Raw genomic sequence first — 22,017 nt, forward strand, 5'->3', positions numbered from 1 at the left:
TGATTAGTGGAGTGCCTCAAGGATCGGTGCTGGGGCCGATTCTGTTCAAAATGTTTGTGAGTGACATTGCTGAAGGGTTAGAAGGTTAGAAGGTAAGGTTTGCCTTTTTCCAGATGGTACTAAGATTTGTAACAGAGCGAACACCCCAAAGGGAGTGGAAAACATGAAAAAGGATCTTCAAAAGTTGGAAGACTAGTTTAATGTTTGGCAACTAAAATTCAATGCAAAGAAGAGCAGAGCAATGCACCTAGGGAATACAAATCCAAGTGAGCCATGTGTGCTAGGAGGTGAAAGGTTGATATGCTGGGACATAAGTACATAAGAATTGCTATATTGGAAAAGACCAAAGGTCCATCAAGCCCAGCATCCTATTCCCAACAGTTGTCAACCCATGCCCCAAGTTCCTAGCTATATCCCAAGTAGTAAAACAGATTTTATGCTGCTTATCCTAAGCAGCATAAGCAGTGGATTTCCCAAAGCCATCTCAATTGTGGCCTATGGACTTCTCTTTTAGGAAATTATCCAAAGTTTTTTAAATCCTGCTAAGCTAACTGATTTTACCACATTTTCCAACAACAAATTCCAGAGTTTAATTACACATTATGTGAAGAAATATTTTCTCCAGTTTGTTTTAAATCTACTTCACATGCCCCATAGTTCTAGTATTCTTAGAAAGCATGAACAAGCGATTCACATGTATCATTTCCACTCCACTCAGCATTTTATAGACCTGCATCTCAATTTTTAACTTACTTTGAGTTCAGCAATAAAATCCACTCTCATGTTCAAGGGACTTCTCTTGATATAATTTTTTTCCCTTCCTATGGATATAGGGGATAAAGAAAAGGAATACTGAATTGTGCAAAGAAGGATCTGTGAGATGAGGAAGAGATTTCAGTAAGCCATTGATTCAATGGAACTGCAACAGCTTTTTAGTCCTTCCTGGGGCTCTCAAGGACCAGAATTGCCTACTCCTGGCCTATACAATGCATTGGATTTGCTAGTCTTGTTTTGGTCCCCTGAAGCTGACATCTCTTCTACCAAAATTCTATAGTTTGTTTCAGGGTTGTAGCAAGCTATAATTGCACCCTGTGTGACTTGCCCTCCATTGGGGTTCCCACCCCCCCCTCATCCTTTCTTGTGCTGCCCTCACCCTCCCCATCATGATATATCAGACTTTCAGCTATGTGTTTTGTACTATACTGTATATTGTAGGTTAAAGTTTTGTTTATCTGTTTTATGATTATGTATGTACAAGGGGCTGCTGAAAAGTTCTCAGCCCAACCAACAAAACTGGGGCAGTCTCCATTGAGGGCTGTACACTTACTCCAGTGATTTTCCACATTTTTCATTCTATATCTTTTTGACAGAATAAAAAAAGTGGAAAATCACTGGACTAAGTGTAACTTTGTTGACTGGGCTGAGAACTTTTCAGCGGTCTCTTGTACGTTGGAACATGCTGTGTTATAGGTGATCTATAAGCTTTTTAAATAAAAAAAATATTTGAAATTTGAAATAAAATTATTTTTTCTACCTTTATATTCTAGCCATTTAATTTTTCTAATTATATTGGTCCCAACCTCTGTTTTCTGCTTTCCTCTGTCTTCTCTTAACACTCATGCCAGAGTTTTGTGTCCATTTGTCATTTATCTCTCTCCTCTTGTCTTCTTCATCTTCTCCACTATATCCATCTCTAGCATTGGTTTTCCTCTCAGTGTTTCAATTTATTTTTCATTCATTCATCATTCATTCCCTCTCCTTCATTCATTTTAGTCTTCAATTTCCCTTTTTACTATCTACCCACAACTTTCTATCTCACACCACATCTCTCATACCCCAGTCTTTCACTAAATCTTTCCTTTACCCCCCTTCCATTCAGCATGTCCTTCACTCTTTCTCTCTTTTCACTTCCATGCAGTGTGTCCCCCATCTTTTTCTCCCATCCAGGGCACCTCCTCTCTCCCCCTACACTTCTATCCAGTGTATTCTCTCTCTCTCAGATCTCTTCTCACTTCCATCCAATGTATCCCCTTTTTCTCTCTCCATTCTTCCTTCCAGCATCTCTTTCCCATCCAGCATGTCTCTGTTTACTTTCCTTATCCTTCCATTTAGCATGCCCCTTCCCATTCCATCAAGCATTTCCCTTCTCCCCGTCCTTCCATCTAGCTTCCCCTCTCTATCTCTTTTCTATCCATTGTCCCCTCTTTCTCTCCAGCATCCCCATTCTATCCCTTTTTCATTCAGAGTCCCCCTTTTCTCTTCACATTCTTCCATTTATCCATTTAACATGTCCCCCCCCCTTTCTTCCCATCCTACTTCTCCCCTCTACAGGGCCGCCATCAGAAATTTCTGGGCCTCTTACTGAGCAATCCTATTGGGCCCCCCACGCACCCCTTCCCCCCCCCAACGCCCCCCCTTCTTCCATGGGCCGAATACACACATACTTTTCTGCTAATGCTCCACCTAAGCCAGTCCCGTAAAATCTTCTCACGTCCATTGGGTGATTTGGCATAGAGGAGATATTCATAAAAAGAACGTCCGTCAAGATCTTTACTCATAGACTGTGCCATTTGCTTTAAATCATCTTCCATCATTAATCCAAATTGCACAATTCTTTCTCTGTCTTTGTCCTGAATGGCATCTGGCCACATTGCTGGATCCTTCCAGTCAACAAATTTATGAGCAGGCGCGGTGTTCCGCCACTTATTTCTGCCAAGTGGGATGATCAGTGACACTCAGAAAAGCACACAGACAATATAAAGCATAAACAATCACTTTATTACATATATAGAGGAATATAAAAATAGAATAACATCACCGTGATTCTGGGCAACACCATCCTTCACAATCGGGAATCCTTGCAATTGATAGGAGGGTCGACATGGGCTGTTGTCCCTTGGTTGCAACAAAAATGGATTCTTCTGTTAGGGGCAGAGTCCCGTCTTTTATATATAGGGTGAAAAGCTGCTGAGTTCATAAAAACAACAGCTGGTCCTGCAGTAACCAGCGTCCTTTATTACGAGTCAGGCACACCCAGTCCTGGTCTTTTGTTCTGTGTTTTGACAACACCCAGGTCAGGATGTCAGAAGGAGGTGTTGCAGAAAACCGGCTTTCCATCTGGTTTCACTCTCCCTTTGATGTTGTTTTGTCAACACTTAGGTCAAGGAGGTCAGAATGTCAGATAAGCAGACTTGTGGATTCATGTCAGTAGAAAACTGAGTTTCAGTTACTCTCCTGGCCAGTTCCTTTGATGTTGTTTTAGCAACCCTTAGGTCAAGGAGGTCAGAATGTCAGATAAGCAGACTTGTGGATTCATGTCAGTAGAAAACTGAGTTTCAGTTACCCCCCTGGCCATAGGTATAACAATCCACCCCTGGATCCTCAAGTCTGTACCTCCGAATAAGAAGTCATCCGAATAGAGGGAGAGAGTGTTTGTTTGTATACACAATAGGTAAATCCACAATTAAGAAATGTTAACATAAGGATAACTAAACAAATATAGATTAAGGGATGAAGAAACACCTTTCTTGCTGTAGCACTCCATCCAGTAAAAGCATCCCACCAATGGTGTGCAGAAGTAGCTTCAATATGATCTGCCACTGAATGCAAGTTAGTATTTAAAAATTCAGTATCTATTTTATGCTGCAGCAAGGTAAGGTTACGTTGCTGATTTGCTTTATTTAGAATTGCTATATTTTGCATGGCTTTCTTTACAGAGGGTAATAAAATAATTGGAGTAAGCATATCGGCAAAAGAAAGATTAACATTTACATTTGATATCCAGGGTTCATAAAAATGATAAGTTGCATTATTTGCCCACTGCAACATACTAACATTCTGTAAACATACTGAAAAGGGAACTTGAATTGCAGGAATCACAAGTTCAACAGTACTGCTAGCAACACAGACATATTTATGTAATATTTCTTGTATAAAGGTGTAACCTTGAGGTTGAATGGTCCATTGGCACAGATTGTAGGTATGTTGTAAAGAACATGGTTCATAGATCGCATAAGGAGATGGACAAACTTGTCCATGTTGAATTTGTTTACAATTTTTTAACACGTATGTTTTGTTCTGTTCATCTATTTGTTGCCCATAGTAAGTAGGAAACCCATAGTAAGTAGGAAACCATAATTGGGGTCCTAATACCAAAGGCATCACAGTGAAAGGACACATTATTGTAGAGTTCCTTACATCAAATAACATAAGCAACCCTTCACAGGAGAAGTCAGAACATTGTTTTATATCAAAATTTCACCATGTTCTATCTAAGGGCGTGGTTTTATTAAATAATACAAAAATCAATGAGGTATTTCGTAATTGTAACTGCTGGATAAAGTTAATTCTTTGTTGTATAAAAGACAAAACACGAATCTCACAAATAGTCCAATGTAAGGCTGAAGAAACATTACTATCTAAAGTATATTGCTGTATTATAGTATCATTAACAACATGTAACATTAACTGATCATATCGAAGGGTTAGTTCATGATTATGTACAGTATTTGGCATCCATTTACCTTCCCATCTAAATACATCCGCTACTCCGGAGCCAAAAGATGCTTGTTTGCCAGCCAGTATTTCAGAATCAATAGTATTTACAATACCTAATGTAGTTCCCGCCCCCCCCCCCCCCCAATAGTTGATCCAGCCATCTTCGGGTCCTACATTTGGGTAAAATAGGAAAATTAATTTTCCATTCATATCTCATTTCTCTATGTTCTAAACTGGTATTTTTGCATTCTCTAATATTTCTTACTAATGAGGCATTTAATGAAGTAGGATTGGTATGGATAAATGCCATAATAATTACCATGTCAGTGCGGTTTTCAATTTTTGTTGCATTCATACAAATTAGTCCCTGTGCCCTGTTAATGGGTAAGGATAAATTCCAAAAGGTAGTGCTAGTAAACTTTTGTGTTTGTATGATATCTCGAGCCACTTGTTTACTAACTATATTTTGGGGGAAAGTATAATTAGTACATTGGATTCCAGTGTGATTTTGAATGGTAATGCTAATTACAGAGGCATTCATCACCCAAAAAGGAGTTTTATAATATTTAGTGAACCCGGTATCTGTGTCATATCGAATGACAGGGGAAGGAGAAAATGTAAAGTTCCAAATGTTACACAGAGAGTTTTCGCTGCATGTGAAATTATCTTGTTTTCTCATTGAAGTTGCATTTTTCCACTGGACCATGACGGCAGTGGTTGGACGGTCACTCTTCACTGACATTATTGCAGTTTGTCCGTACCATACCAAAGATAGAATGGCGATACACTTCCAGGTTAGGTCCTGTGGAAATAAAAAGAATCTTTATTCTCTCCTAAAACATTGGTCTCGTGGAGCGAAGATTGTATGTTCATAACCATCCACTAGTATTTGTAAAATACTATCTTTCCCTGCAGCTATTACGGTGGCTCCTACTATTGGTTGGAGTGGTTTCTTCCACCAGATCCTCATACCAGCTTTAATTACATTAGCTGCCCCAAAGCCTTGTTCACTTCGGCCATAATGGTGCAGAGGTTTATCAATTAACTGTGGAGCTTCCATTTTAATTGCAATAGTTATCAATTGTGCAACACGATCCCCCTTTTGGAGAATGATAGCTTCTTTCCCAAGGTTTAATAATAATATTCCAATTTCGCCCCGATAGTCTGAATCAATGACACCCCCCATTATAGTTACACCTTTAAGAGCCAAACTTGATTGCGGACAAATCTGTCCATAATATCCCTTTGGAATAATCACCCCCAAACCAGTGTGAATAGGTTTCACTATTTGTGGATCTAATTTGCATTCATTAGGGCAATATACATCTAGTCCAGCAGATCTATCAGTGGCCCTTATAGGAAGCTGTAATCCAGGTCTAACAGTCCAAAACTGGAGGGTACAAATTTTGTCACTTGCTTCAAGAGTGGAATACAGCATCCTATTCAGGGGTGTAGTATGTGAAGCTATGGGTCTATTGTTCAAAATTTGTAAGGCTTCAGTTAAATGTTCTCTCCACCTACGCAATGACTGATATCCTAATCTCTTTAATTGGGTTTTTAATAATCCATTCATCCTTTCTATAAGTCCTGAGGCCTGTGGATGATAGGCTACATGTAGTCTCCATTGAACATTGTTATCATTGATCCAATCCCTAATCATATTACCTGTAAAATGAGTCCCCATGGCTGACTGTATTTCTAGAGGGTGTCCGTAATATAATGTAATTAATCCTAATGCTCTAATGGTGTTTTCTTGATTGGCTTTCCGGCAAGGATAAGCCACTAACAACCCTGAATAGGTATCTACCATGGTACACACATATTGACATCCTTTAGACAATGGTAGAGGGCCTATATAATCTATTTGCCAAATCTGACCTGGTAGCCTGCCTCTGGCTATTTTCCCAAAAATTGGGGGCATCTGCTGCGCTGATGTGAGAGCTAGTTTACATAAATGACAATTACTGATTACTGTCTTTACCATATCTACAGTACAATGTATTCCTCTGTCATGTGCCCACCTAATAGTTCCCTTCTCTCCAAGGTGTCCGGACTTTTGATGTGCCCATGTTGCCATGGCCATTTCGGAAGCAACATCTGTTTCCATGACCACAACGTGCGGGGTAGAAGAGTTTTGTTCTTCTGCCAACTCTGTTTCAGTGAGTTTGGATGCGCTATCTGCAACAGAGTTGAAAACAGTGTCAAGCGTATCTTTCACAACATGTGCATCTACATGGTACACTGTTATTACGGTAGTATTGGCCCATTCCAGAATGTCTTGCCAAAGTCTGGCTCCCCAGACTTCTTTATTGTGAATTGTCCAATTGTCCTTTTTCCATTTCATCATCCAAGTTGTCATTCCATTTGCTACTGCCCATGAATCAGTAAAGATATGGCATTGTTGTCCTTGTTCTAGCCGTATGGCCTGCCACACTGCATATAGTTCAGCATATTGTGAGCTCTCTCCTTTTCCGGTAGTTGTTAGCAGTTGCTTTGTGACTGGATTAAAGGACACGCCCTTCCAATGTCTCAGTTGACCCTGGTATTTGGAGGAACCATCTGTAAACCAGGTATGCTTTTGTTGTGTCTCAGTTAGTTCTTGATATGTCTTTCCCCACCGAATGGGACTTTCACATATGTCGTCCACTTGTATTGGGGTATCTTCTGTGGGCACATTAAATACTTTTTCATGCAGCATCGTTACTCCATGTAGGCCTGACTTAGCCCTCTGTTGGATGTACCATTTCCATTTTATGATACTCTGTTCCTGAGCATGTCCAATACGATGAATTTTTGGGTCACTCATGATCCATGTCATAATGGGTATTTCTGGTCATATCATTACTTCGTGTCCTATGGTCAACTGTTCTGTTGCTACCAAAGCCCAGTAGCAAGCTAGTAGCTGTCTTTCAAAGGGTGTGTATCGGGTCCCAGTTTCTGGGAGGCTCCTATTCCAGAATCCCAAAGGCACTCGTCGTCCAGCTTGCTTTTGCCATAGGCTCCAATTAGCATATCGCTCCTGTACACTCACTTGCAATTCTACTGGACCCTCCTTTAATGGCCACAAATTCATGGCTTGCTGAATAGCTTCCTTTGCTCTCTGGAAAGCCTGCTCCTCGTGTTCAGTCCAGACAAAATCATATTTTTTCCTTGTGATTTTGTACAGAGGAGATAGGATTTGCCCCAAGTGTGGAATATGTTGCCTCCAGAATCCAAAAAGGCCAATAAAGGCCTGGGTTTGTTTCTTACTTTGGGGAGAAGGGAAGTTTAAAATCTTCTGTTTAACTTTCTCTATCACTTCTCGACACCCTTTTGACCATTTAATTCCTAAAAATATCACTGTTTGTGCTGGTCCCTGCACTTTCTTTGGGTTTATTTCCCACCCAGCCTGTCTCATTGTTTCTACTACCAATGCCAAAGCATCTGCAACTTCCTTTTCTGTATTACCCTGGATCAAAATGTCATCAATATAGTGTGATATTTCTACTCCTTCAGGTAAGGTACAGTTATCTAAATGCTCTGCTATAATCTTGTGACAGAAAGTGGGACTATGTAAGTATCCTTGTGGTAGTCTGGTAAATGTATATTGTCTCCCTTGCCAAGTGAATGCAAATTGTTCCTGACATTGCTCCACTATAGGAATAGAGAAAAATGCATTGGCTAAATCAATAACTGCATACCAAGTACCAGTTCGTGATTGAATTTGTTCAACTAGTGTTATCACATCTGGAACAGCGGCACTTAAAGGTGGCATGTGTTTATTCAATTCTCGGTAATCTACTGTCATTCTCCAACTTCCATCTGCCTTATGGACGGGCCATACAGGATTATTGAAAGCGGAGGTAACCGTTTTTATTACTCCCGCTTTCACCAAATCCTGTATTGTATTGGTAATTTCTTCGTGCCCTCCCGGAATGCGATATTGTTTCATGTTTACAATTTTTGTGGAGATCGGTACTACTATTGGAACAGGTAATTTTCCCACCAATACTGATCTCATAGGAATGGTTGGCGATTTGCCAAAACTATAAATTCCATCAGAAAGCTGTAAGGTTAGCCCTTTCAGGATATCTATCCCTATTATATACTCAGGAATCTCAGTGATCAGTACAGTATACTCCCGGATTGGTAATTGTCCAATTTTTAATCTCAGTTTTGTCTGTACTGCTTGTATAATTTTCCCCCCCCAATCCTGATATTTGTATTCTAGGGCCCCTAAATTTTTTAGGGTTCCCATATATAATAGATGCCTCTGCCCCAGTGTCCACTAGAGCTTGTACCTTTTGCTCCTCAGATTTCCAATAGATATTTACCTCGACATGCGGACGCTGTTCTAATTTGGTCCAGGCAAACACTGAGGCTTGGCATTCACATCATTGATCCTCCCACCACTTCCACCCTTTTAAATCAGGATAAAGAGTGGAAGCAATTTCCTCAGGAGGAGCAGTTGGCACCGGCATATCCTCACTCTTGCTTACTTGGGCTTGAGACATAGATTTCTTTCCCAATCCTCTACTTTTGTACATTTTCCATAAAGTCCCTGTATCTTTCCCATCTATTTCTTCCCTCTTTACCCCATCTTTTATTAATGCCAAAAACATATCCCTTCGGGATACTCGATTAGCCCTGTTTGAATTGGATTGTCCTTCCCTCTTTTTATCAAAAGTAGTTTGAGGTCCCCAGTCTCCCAGATCTCCTAACTGTCGGACCGCTTCCAAGACTTCCAAAATAGTCCTGTCTGATTGATCAACAGAGTCATAATTACCTGTTTGTATGCCGGTGCAGCATACCTGATAATTTTATTTCTCATGGATACTGTAAAAGGTAATGACATATATGTGTCAGCATGACCTATTACTAAAGCTACCTTCATAGCCTCTTCCTTAATTCTCATTTGTGCATCTTTCAATGTATACCAAACTTTATCATTTGAAGGCCAGTCAGATTCAAGGGGATATCGCCTCGTGACACCCTTACCAATTACCTCTAATAAAGACCATTGGTTATAATTTGTCGGATCGGGATCCTCCCGTAGCGCATCTTGTACTGCTGCTTCTTGACTAATTCGAACAAATTTAGGGGCGTCTGTGGCATCTAACATAATCCCTGCTGCACCCAGCTCCTGCACCCGAATTACCCATTGTATTAGGGGCTCCCCGGGCCGCTGGATAAAGCGTGCCATAATATCCATGACTTCTTGCTGAGTAAAGTCCTCCATAACATCATTTCTAGTTAGATTTTCTTCTGTCTGCAGATTTCCCTGTAATCTTCGTCTCCTCACTGGCTTTGCTTCTAAACTTTCTGCCTGCTTTCCTTCAATACATATATCCTCCTCACTGGTATTAGAATTGGAATCCCAAATATCCCCATCCCATTTGTCTGGATCCCAATCATCCGGAGGATGGGAAAGCAAAATTCTAACCTTTTTGGCACTCACTTTCCCCCTCCGTTTTTTGTATTTATATTGTGCACATCGCACAGCTGCCTTTTCTGCTACATTTTGATAGGTGTCCACCTTATCCATTAACAATTTATTTTGACATTGTAGCATTGTGATGGCATTCTGTTGCTCACACATTTTCTTTTCCAGCTCCCCTAACTTCGATTGTAACTCATGTTTAGCTTCATGCAACTTCCTCCATGCTGCTAAAATCATCCATCCTCGTCTAGAAATTCCCTCTCGCTCTTTCCCTTTTGTAATTTTCACCTTTTGTAAGGAGGCACATAATTCATGTGGATCTCCACTTCCAAAAGTCCAGGATTTACATAATCCTGCTTCGACAGACCACTCAGTGGCTACTAATTTATAAATACTGTCATCCCAACCCGGAATGGAGAGGGCCTGCCCCTCAACCCCATGTTTCATCTGGTGCTTTTTTGACCACATTGATCAACCTCACTTCTGGTACCAATTTGTTCCGCCACTTATTTCTGCCAAGTGGGATGATCAGTGACACTCAGAAAAGCACACAGACAATATAAAGCATAAACAATCACTTTATTACATATATAGAGGAATATAAAAATAGAATAACATCACCTTGATTCTGGGCAATACCATCCTTCACAATCGGGAATCCTTGCAATTGATAGGAGGGTCGACACGGGCTGTTGTCCCTTGGTTGCAACGAAAATGGATTCTTCTGTTAGGGGCAGAGTCCCGTCTTTTATATATAGGGTGAAAAGATGCTGAGTTCATAAAAACAACAGCTGGTCCTGCAGTAACCAGCGTCCTTTATTACGAGTCAGGCACACCCAGTCCTGGTCTTTTGTTCTGTGTTTTGACAACACCCAGGTCAGGATGTCGGAAGGAGGTGTTGCAGAAAACTGGCTTTCCATCTGGTTTCACTCTCCCTTTGATGTTGTTTTGTCAACACTTAGGTCAAGGAGGTCAGAATGTCAGATAAGCAGATTTGTGGATTCATGTCAGTAGAAAACTGAGTTTCAGTTACTCCCCTGGCCAGTTCCTTTGATGTTGTTTTAGCAACCCTTAGGTCAAGGAGGTCAGAATGTCAGATAAGCAGACTTGTGGATTCATGTCAGTAGAAAACTGAGTTTCAGTTACTCCCCTGGCCATAGGTATAACACGCGGAGAACGCATTTTTAAACAAATGTAGTTTATCCTTGTACTCCTTATGTAATTTTAATCATCTATGGATATGTTTGTATGTTTATTGTTCAAATGGTTTTATTTATTTCCCCAAATTTATTTTTGTTATACGCATTGAAAATATTTGATATTGCGTTTAAATCAAAATCTCAATAAACTTGAAACTTGAAACGAGTGCCCGTGAGATTGTGGGAGGGTTAAATACTCAAAACTTAGAAGAATAACAATTTACTTAAAGTTTTTGCTATGCCAGCTTTCTGGTATCTTTACATACAGTGGCGTACGTAGCATATGTAACACCCGGGGCCCATCATTTTTTGGCACTGCCCCATCTGTAAGAAAAACATGATTTTTAGTAACAAACCACATGTCACACATGAGTACCTAGGAAAAGGCAGCATCTTACATATTGCAGTGAGCAGTACATCAATACACCCATTGTAAAACTAAACAAGCCAGACCAGCACAGATCAATCCTACACCGTCAATCCTAATAGAAAACCATGTCTTTCGAACATACAGAACACAGAAAACACCTTCGCATAGTATGGAATATGTCATCACAAACTAACCCCTCACTCTTTTACAAAACTGTAGTGTGAATTTTAGACACAGTGGTAACAGCCCTGACGTTCATAGAATTCTGAGCATCAGAGCTGCTACCACCACGGCTGGCGCTAAAAAACGCTCCACAGTTTTTTAAAAGGGGGGATAAAATAGAAATACACAGTTTCAACGCTCTAGCTCAGAGGTACCCAAACCTTTTGAGCTTGTGAGCTACTTTAAAATGACCAAGTCAAAATGATCTACCAACAATAAAATTAAAAAACACAAAGCACACTATACGCTGAGAAAATGTTAATTATCATTCCTATTCTGGGTTTTTTTCAAAGAGGTCAAGGCAGATGACTCTATGCATTGTCACCTCAGTAACAACCATACAAAAATAGACAAATATACCCTCCATCCTTTTTATTAAACTACAATAGCAGTTTTTAGCGCAGGGAGCTGCGCTGAATGCCCAGCGCTGCTCTTGACGCTCATAGGCTCCCTGCGCTAAAAACCACTATTGCGGTTTAGTAAAAGGGACCATATTGTAAAATATAGACAGCAGATATAAATTCAGAACTGTGCATAGTAAGTGAAGGGAAGTTTTCATCTCTGGGAATTTACCCAGTTAACTATTAAGTTATTTGGGCAAATTCCTTTGAAAACTGTGGTAATAATACTGCCTCCACTTTGCTAAATTTAAAATAAAATCATTTTTCCTACCTTGTCTGGTGATTTCATGAGTCTCTGGTTGCACTTTCTTCTTCTGACTGTGCATCCAATCTTTCTTCCCTTCTATTAGCCTGTATGCTTTCTCTCCTCCACACCTTATTCCCTCCCCCAACTTTTTCTTCCTCTCTCCCTGACCTTTCTTTCTTTTTTTCTGTTTCTCTTCTTTCCTTCTGTTTCCCTGCCTTCCCCTTTCTTTCTTTCTCCCTGCCGTTCCCCAAGCCACTGCCACTGCTGCTGCCATCGGGGAACAGGACCCACCAATGGATAACAGGCCCCAAAGCCGACGCCGACGCATGCTCTCCCTGCTTCGGGCCGATCAGTCTTCCTCTCCCCGACGTCAATTCTGCCGTCGGAGAGGAAGTTCCGCCCAGCCAGGCAGCGATTGGCTGGCCCGAACTTCCTCTCCGACTACAGAATTGACATCGGGGAGAGGAAGATTGATCGGCCCGATAGATTAGATCGCCAAGACAAAGTGATCAACTCACTTTGCCTTGGCAAGCTACTGGCGCCCCTGCCTTAGAACACTGCCTAGGACCCTGGGGGAGCCCGGGCCCCCTGTCAGCTCCGGGCCCCTGAATGCAGGACTGGTAGTACTGCCCTGATGGCGGCCCTGCCCCTCTACCCCCTTTCTATTGTGTCTCCTTTTTCTCTCCTAATCCTTTCATTCTGCATTTTCCCCTCTCTCACACACCATCCTTACATCCAGCATCTCCCCATTTTCCCTACTCTTCCATCAATCTGTTCCCATCCCCCTTCACTTACCCCTTACTAGGTTCCCTTGTCTTCAATCTGTTCCCCCTTGCTGTTGTTTCTGATCTGTAGTAGTAGCGGCAAGAAGATGAAAAGTGCAGGGCCACTCTGCGCAGGTGTGTGCTATCAGCTATCAGCTGTACTGGTCCTTGCCCCTCTCTAACATCAATTCCCATTCCAGGACGGAGGACTGACAGAGCCGACAGCGTGCACCTGACAACAGTGATCCTGTGTGTTCCTCCTTCTTGCTGCTACTACTGCAGATTGGAAGCAGCATTAATAGTGGAGGTGGAAGCAAGATGTGGTGACATGCAGGTGTAAACCAGAGGTAGGAAATTCCAGTCCTTGAGTGCCGGAGCCAGGTCAGGTTTTCAGGATATCCACAATGAGATGGATTTTCATGCATTGCCTCCTTGAGAAGCAAATCTATCTCATGCATATTTATTGTGGATATCCTGAAAATCTGACCTGTCTCCAGCTCTCGAGAACTGGAATTGCCTACCCCTGCCCTAGACAACTGTGTCCTGTGTGGCTGCACCACTCACACAGCCCTTACTTTGGCCCTGGTTTGTTTTACCATATTGTTTTTTTTGTTTGCACAAAAGTAGTGTAGATCTTCAATCTAAGTCATCCCACTTGCAAATTTGAACTCATACATTTTGCCAAGAGCTGATTATGCCAGTGTATTTAATTTGTTTGTTTCAGAATGGACTTTTGCACTTTTGTGTGTGTTTTCTAGTTTCTGAAGCTTTGGCAGATGTTCTTCTGTTAAATATACATTGTAGATGCTTATAAAGCATTGGGGGTATTGAAAATATTAGGAGATCAAATTTACATATGGCCCCTTCTTTATCCGTTTTTGATGTACTATTTCAAAAATAATTTTATTTGGATTTCTTTTCAGAATTTGGCATTTGCAGATAGATAAATTGTACCTAAGAACCCTGTGGATGCCATAGAATGCCTAAAAAACCTATGCCATACATTTTTCATCCGTTGCTCATACATTTTTCATCATGCCATACATGTTTTATACATTGCTCTCCTTCCAGTCTATTGCACTCAGTAAACAACATTGTTGTGCCTGTCTGACAAACTCCTTCATCTTGAGTCCTCACCATCTCTTTGCCACACTCGGTTCTCTCCTCAAAGTGCCTCCAGTGGAAAACACTGCCATCCTCCCTGTCTCCTCAGCTTGTGACCTTGGGTCATCTTTGACTCTTTTCTCTCTTTCTTTACATATATCCAACACACTACTCATACTTGTCACTTCTTTCTTTATATCATCACCAAAATCCCATCCCTTTCTTTTCAGAACATACTACCTTAACCCTTACCTTACCCTTAGACTTCCCGGGTTGGTCATAGAAACATAGAAACATAGAAATAGACGGCAGATAAGGGCCACGGCCCATCCAGTCTGCCCACCCTAATGACCATCCCCTACCTTTACCTTGTGAATAGATCCCACGTGTCGATCCCATTTGGCCTTAAAATCAGGCACGCAGCTGGCCTCAATCACCTGAAATGGAAGACTATTCCAGCGATCAACTACCCTTTCAGTAAAAAAGAACTTCCTGGTGTCACCTCGCAGTTTCCCGCCTCTGATTTTCCATGGATGCCCTCTTGTTTCCGAGGGACCCTTGAAAAAGAAGACATCTTCCTCTGTCTCGACGCGGCCCGTGAGATATTTGAACGTCTCGATCATGTCTCCCCTCTCTCTGCGCTCCTCGAGTGAGTATAGCTGTAATTTTTCTAACCGTTCCTCGTACGGGAGATCCTTGAGTCCCGAGACCATCCGGGTGGCCATTCTCTGGACCGACTCCATCCTCAGCACATCCTTGCGATAATGCGGCCTCCAAAATTGCACACAGTATTCCAGGTGGGCCTCACCATGGATCTATACAATGGCATAATGACCTCCGGCTTATGGCTGACGAAACCCCTGCGTATGCAACCCATGATTTGTCTTGTCTTGGATGAAGCTTTCTCCACTTGATTGGCAGCCTTCATGTCCTCACTGATGAACACCCCTAAGTCTCGCTCTGCTATCGTTCTTGTTAGGATCTCACCATTAAGGGTATAAGTCCTGCATGGATTTTGGCTACCCAAGTGCATAACTTTGCATTTTTTGGCATTGAAATTGAGTTGCCAGGTCCTAGACCAGCACTCCAGTAGGAGTAGATCGTGCATCATGTTGTCGGGCATTGAGTTTTTGTCCGTTGTGCTTTTGCCCACTACATTGCTTAGCTTGGCGTCATCGGCGAATAATGTTATTTTACCTCGGAGCCCTTCTGTCGAGTCACTTATGAAGATATTGAACAGGATCGGGCCCAAGACCGAGCCTTGGGGCACTCCACTGATCATCTCCGTCATTTCAGAGGGGGTGCCGTTTACCATTACCCTTTGAAGCCTACCTCCAAGCCAGTTCCCAACCCATTTTGTCAATGTATCGCCCAATCCTATAGAACTCATTTTGCTTAGCAACCTGCGGTGTGGTACACTATCGAATGCTTTGCTAAAGTCCAGGTATACGATGTCCAGGGACTCCCCAACATCTAGCTTCCTCGTCACCCAGTCAAACAAGCTGATCAGGTTGGATTGGCAGGATCTCCCCTTAGTAAATCCATGTTGACGGGGATCCCGTAGGTTCTTCTCATCAAGGATTATGTCTAATTGGTGTTTGATTAAGGTTTCCATTAGTTTGCTCAATACTGATGTGAGACTCACCGGTCTATAGTTTGCTGCTTCAATTTTTGAGCCTTTCTTGTGAAGTGGAATGACGTAAGCCGTCCTCCAGTCCAACGGGACGCTGCCTGTACTAAGGGAGAAGTTGAAGAGCGCGGACAGCGGTTCCGCCAAGACATCACTCAACTCCCTGAGCACCCTGGGGTGTAGGTTGTCAGGCCCCATAGCCTTGTTAACCTTGAGCCTTGACAGTTCATCGTAGACACTGCTGGGTGTAAACTTGAAATTACTAAATGGGTCAGCCGAGTTAACCCTTGTCTGTAGCTGAGGGCCTTGCCCCGGCGCTTCTCGGGTGAAGACTGAGCAGAAATATTCATTTAATAGTTGTGCCTTTTCCGAGTCTTTTTCCACATATTCTCCGTATTAGGAAACCAGACGGAGAATATGTGGAAAAAGACTCAGAAAAGGCACAACTATTAAATGGTCCATCATATTGTCTTTCTAGCCATATTCTAATCTAGCCTAAACCCCCATCTTTTTTAGCTACTTATAGATCTTAATTCCTTATTGTCATGTTCATACTTATTTTTTTATAGCACAGTTTTAACCATTTACCACCATGAGTGAAACGCTGCAGTTATCGTATTTGTGCTGTTGTCTATTTTGAACAGATTGTAAATTCTACAGATAAAGGACTGTATCATATGTTTTGTTTGTTTTTTGGAATTATATATATTCATATTATGTTAGACACCTAGGGATAAGCAGGGTATAAATTTTATTTTAAATAAATATGTATGTCTGGTAGCACTAGATGTAGATATCATTAATGGTAGTAGCAGTAAAAGTAAAAAAAAAAAAAAAAAGAAGAAAACAATCCATGTGGAAATCTATGGCATTTAGAGCTCCTTTTACTAAACTGCGCTAGCGGTTTTAGCGTGCGCTTAGCACGCACTACATTGCCACGCATGCTACACGCTAACGCCTCCATAGAACTGGCGTTTGTATTTTCTGTGTAGCGCGGGGGTTAGTATGCGCTAATCTTCAGCACGCCCTAAAAACGCTAGCGCAGCTTAGTAAAAGGAGCCCTCAACGTCTGCCTCATTTTTTTTTTTTTTTTTTAACCCGGATAATTCTTTTGCAGTTTGATCTTGAATATGGATTCATTTTGCAGGCACAGAAACTGGAAATGGCAGCAGAGGAGCGATGATTGTTGCAGATCATACTCTGTCTCTATCATAGCTGATGGCTACTAACATGTACGAAACAAAAAATGCATCCTATTTTACATTCCTAAGTAAAGAATACCAGCCAAGAAAGGTAACATTTTTGGAATTGCGAGATCAGACTTTGTTCTTGGGGGGGCCAAAGTTTCAGTTAAGATATCCCTGAAAATGTATTATTTTGCTAGAAAATGTTAAAATATGTGGGGGTTTTAAATTAAATCCTCCTCAACAACAATTCTTTTTAGAAAGTAAGGGAGCTACAAATGCAGCAGTAGTAGAACCCAAGGTGTCTGTATAACTTGAACTGACATTAATTATTATTAAGGATTTCTCAAAGTCTTGCTTTTTCTTAGTACTCTTTGAAGGAAATGTTTTATCTATTCTCTCTTCAGTGAATGATCTGGAGTAATACAGAATAATTATTCAGATCCCAGTGGTGCTAGCCTTTCCGTAGCTGATTATAAAGGCAGCAAAGATCATTCTATTAATGCTAATAATGTCCATTATACTGTTACTGATCAAAAATGGCTGCCCAGTTCGAGTGTCTTATTCTCTTACAGGCAATATTGAAACCCTGCAGGAAGCTTTAATTCTGCAAGTATAATCTATCCATGGAACTGCACACATGTCCAAAGGGAATCTCCCCTTGGGGGTTGCCTTTGATAATGAATGGGTAAACTGCACTGTAAGAATATTAGTACCTGCAGTCTCTGAACCTGTTTTCTAGAAGGGAATCATTTGATTGACTGGAAGAAAAAAAGTAATAGGAATTTAACCTAGGTATCCAAGCACTTCCTAATACCCCTTCTTAATTCTCCTCCTGGCATGTGAGGTGAAGGATGAGCCAAGAAGATGTAATCTTAAAACATGAATTCATCCAGCACTTTCAGCCAAGATTAAACAACTTCCTTGGTCTTCTTAGGCAGTCTGTAGCAGCTACAACCAAACAGTCTGAGAAGTGCAGTCCCACTATACTGTTTAGGGCCTTCCCCATATAACTTCCTCAGGTTCAAGAACTCTGGGACAGTCCATTAATATTCTCTCCAGAACTGCTCCATTAATGTAGTAACTACCAAGTATGTGTCTTAATCCCCCTGTGGCAGAGCAAGGGGTTTTCCCTACATAGGACTGTTATTATGCCCTTGGGCAGCAGAGGGGACAAGTGCAAAAGACTACAGGTCCCAGAATACCCTGCACTGCTTGGCTCAGTGCTGAGTCAGAGGGACGGGGCTCAGGGAGGAGTATTTCTGCACAGACCTGTCTCAGTGCGAAAGAGAGGTCCCAGAGGAGAGGTTCTAAGCAAACCCAGCATTTAACTGAGATAAACTAAAAAGTTTGGCTAATTAATGTGTGAGGCAAAGTTAAAAGAAATAAAAAAGCATTTACTTATATGCCACTGTTTTCTTTTATCTGCTGACCTCTCCTAGAAAAGCCAAGACAGCCTGCCACACCAGGCTGTCTGTTAAACCCCCACAAATGCATCAAAGCTCTATGGATTTTATCAATGAACAGGATTTTCCGATGTATTAGGCTTTATAATCAATGGCCATCTAATCATGCTTGACATGCTTGCTGCCACTGTGTTGAGATAATGAGTTCATCTTTCTACCTTACGCATGGCCCAGTTACAGAGGATCACCTGGCTTGATCAACCATAACAGTCAATTTCTGACCAACAAATTTCAGCCAAGCCATAAGAAAGGAAATATTGTTGCTAGCTGCTAGCCCATGCATTGATAAAATAATTCCTGGTAAGATTTTTACCCAATGGAGGTAAATTTTTCAAAAGGGTGTCTAGGTAATCAAAGCATATAGGTGGATGCAGTTTGGTTTCATTGTTTGTCTATAAAGACAGTATATATGCCTATGTAGCTTTATGAACTAGCCTTCCTGATAGTATCTGCACAAAGCAAGTATCAGTTTGTGCATGTCTCTAAGACTATTTTTTGGTTTCTTATTCAAAAATTCAGAAATTAATTTATACCACCGGGTGGCCTGATGTCCTAATAAATCTGTCTAGAAGCATAATATCTGCAAGCTATGATAAGATTTTAAGTTTTTCCAATCAGGGAACCCACTCTGAACGGCCTGCTTCAACTGCAACCACCTATAATTTTGAGATTTTAAAATACCAAATAACAGTTGCAGTTGTGAAAAATCAAACAGCCTCCCATTAGACATAACATCATCTAATGTTCGAATATCTGCCTGCATCCAATTCTTCCATGAGATCCCAGCACCGCCTATTTGAATCTTGGAGTTTAACCATAAGGACTGCAAAGTAGATTTCATCATTGGAACATCTGTTAATTTATCAATAAATTTCAATGTTTTCCATGTGTTCAAAAGAATACTATTGTCCTTAGCATATCTAGGTAATTTGATACTTAACACATGGGATAGTCACATTGGGGACATAAGTTGCCATTCTAGATTTAACCAATCTGAGAGATGTTCCATGAGCTCGGGGAGGATCCAATACATACCCTGACGCATTATATAGGCTTGATGGTACCCATAAAAGTTGGGAAAATTTACCTCACCCCCAATCGTTTTTTTGTAAAGATACTAAAGCAATTCTTGTATTTTTACCCAACCAAATAAATTTAGTAAGCGTACTATTTAGTTTTTTATTGAAGGACCCCTGAAAATAAACTGGTAACATACCCAATTGGTAGCAAACCACAGGCAGAATCATCATTTTTACCGTCTGAACTCTCCCCCACCAAGCCAGATGTAATGGGTTCCAATGCTCACACATTTCTGAGACCTTCAGCAATAAGGATTTTTCATTTACTTTCATCGTCTCCGCCAACATTTTCTGAATCCAAATGCCTAAATATTTAATACCCTCTTCCTTACAAAGGAAAGGGAGTGTATCAAATAATCCCTTTGGACAGTGTACGTTTAGCGGAAGAACCTCTGATTTACACTTCTTCCTCCAGATTCGTGGGGGATAGGGACAGAGCCGGACCGCGAATGGTGAAATACCGCGAATATCTTCTGGTCTGGCTCTGACCCACCCCCGCCTCCCTCCTGCCTTCCCCCCGGCATCCCAGCCTTACCTGGTGGTCTAGCGGGCTTTCGGGGCAGGAGCAATCTTCCTACGCTCCTGCCCCGTGCAGATCGCCAATAGGAAATAGCTGCCGTGAGTTCCCGTAGTCTCTCGAGACTACGACGGGAACTCCCCACAGCCATTTCCTATTGGTGATCTACACGGGGCAGGAGCATAGGAAGATTGCTCCTGTCCCGAAAGCCCGCTAGACTACCAGGTAAGGCCGGGACGCCAGTGGGAAGGCTAAACTGTGTTTTTTTTTCTTTTTTTCCCCCTCCCAAAAAAATCGCGAATATGTGAAATCGCGATTGCCGAAACCGCGAATGGGGAGGGGGAAGTGTATTCCAATTTATCTTATATCCTGAAAATTTCCCAAATCTATCAATTAAATCAAGTAAATGTGGAATGGTAGTTTCAGGATTCCTCAAATGAAGCAAAATATCATCTGCGTACGCAGAGACTTTATATTCCCGACTGGCATAAGGAATTCCCTGAATCTCCTTTGCCTGTTGAATAGCCAATAGCAAGGGTTCCAGAACAATATCAAACAGCAAAGGAGATAATGGACATCCTTGTCTAACCTCCCTTTCCAGACGAAAATGCTCTGAAAAAGTATTATTAATATATAATCTGGCAAAAGGGGAACTATACAAGATTTAAATCATTTGTATAAATCCGGATCCTAAACCAAACCAATCCATTGCTTGATAAATGAAAGTCCACTCCACACGATTAAAGGCTTTCTCTGCATCCAAGGATACAGAGAAGGCCGTATCTTCCATGACTTTTGTTAAATTTAACTTGTGGAAAGCCAGTCTGGTGTTATTTGAAGAATGTCTGTGAGCAACAAACCCCGTTTGGTGCATACCTATAATATAAGGGAGAGCCTTGGCCAAGCGAAAAGCCAATAACTTAACCAATAACTTACCATCTATGCTGATCAAAGAACTAGGCCTGTAGTTTGAAACATAGGATCTTTATTTGACTTCAGCAAAACAATAGTTAAAGATTCTGCCATAGTATCTGATATGCAACCTTTAGTTAGTTGAGCCTGATATAAATTTAAAAGAAGAGGGCCTGTAAAGTAATTTGGTCCCATTTCAAGTCAATTGTGACTCCAAGTCTTTAATATTTTGCTCCAAATTTGAAAATTCTTTATTGATTTGTATTTTTAAATTTACATGTTTTTTGTTTTTTTTCAAATATTTCTTTACAATCCTTCAATATAGTCTCCCTGCTTTGCAATGACCGAGTCCCAATGTCCGGGAAGCTTCATTATTCCATCCAAGACACCGTTTTTGTTCAGATGCCGAATGGTTATGGTACCGGCTGAAGAAAGCTCTTCCAGAGATGCAAAACAATGTCCACACATAGGTTTTTCAATGACGACATTCCCTATGTGCGGGCGAGCACTGTTGTGAAGAATAAGTGACCTAGCCAAGAGCAACTGAGGTTGAGTTTTGTGCATTTTTCTGGTCATTTTTTGAAAAAAAATCACGATAATACACTGTTGTGACACTTTTTCCACATGGAAGTTTGTCTGCGATGATGATGCCTTCATTATCATAAGCAAAAATCATCATTTGTTTTACTTTTGATTGAGCTTGTCAAAATTTTTTTGGTCGTGGTGAAGATGGAGCTCTCCACTCATAATTGAAAAACTACGCAAATACGGCTGGTAGGTGTAAATTTAAAAAATAGTGCGCTTTATTTTTGAATTGACCCTCGTATATTCCCATCAAGCAACCTTCCAGCATCTCTCTCTCTCAACTCTCTCTCTCCCCCCCTTCCACACGTTAGCATCATCCAGTGTCTCTGTCTCTCTCCCTCTCCATCAGCATCACCAAGCCTCTCTTTTCCCCATTCCCCAGGTAAAGATTGCCTACTTTCTCCCCCCTCCCCTTCTCCTT

The 22,017-nt window shown here is 41.3% G+C and overlaps 1 protein-coding gene across 1 annotated transcript in view; it reads right to left on the reverse strand.

Moving 5' to 3' along the window:
* Positions 1–5,320: 5,320 nt before the first annotated feature.
* LOC117357208 overlaps positions 5,321–22,017 on the reverse strand; it is a 58,771-nt gene continuing 42,074 nt past the window's right edge. The window contains 2 exon segments of the mRNA XM_033937579.1: positions 5,321–8,686; positions 8,688–8,830. Of these exon segments, the coding sequence (XP_033793470.1) occupies positions 5,321–8,686; positions 8,688–8,830 (3,509 nt within the window).

The sequence above is a fragment of the Geotrypetes seraphini genome, chromosome 3, assembly GCF_902459505.1.
Source record: "Geotrypetes seraphini chromosome 3, aGeoSer1.1, whole genome shotgun sequence".
Lineage (NCBI taxonomy): Eukaryota > Metazoa > Chordata > Amphibia > Gymnophiona > Dermophiidae > Geotrypetes > Geotrypetes seraphini.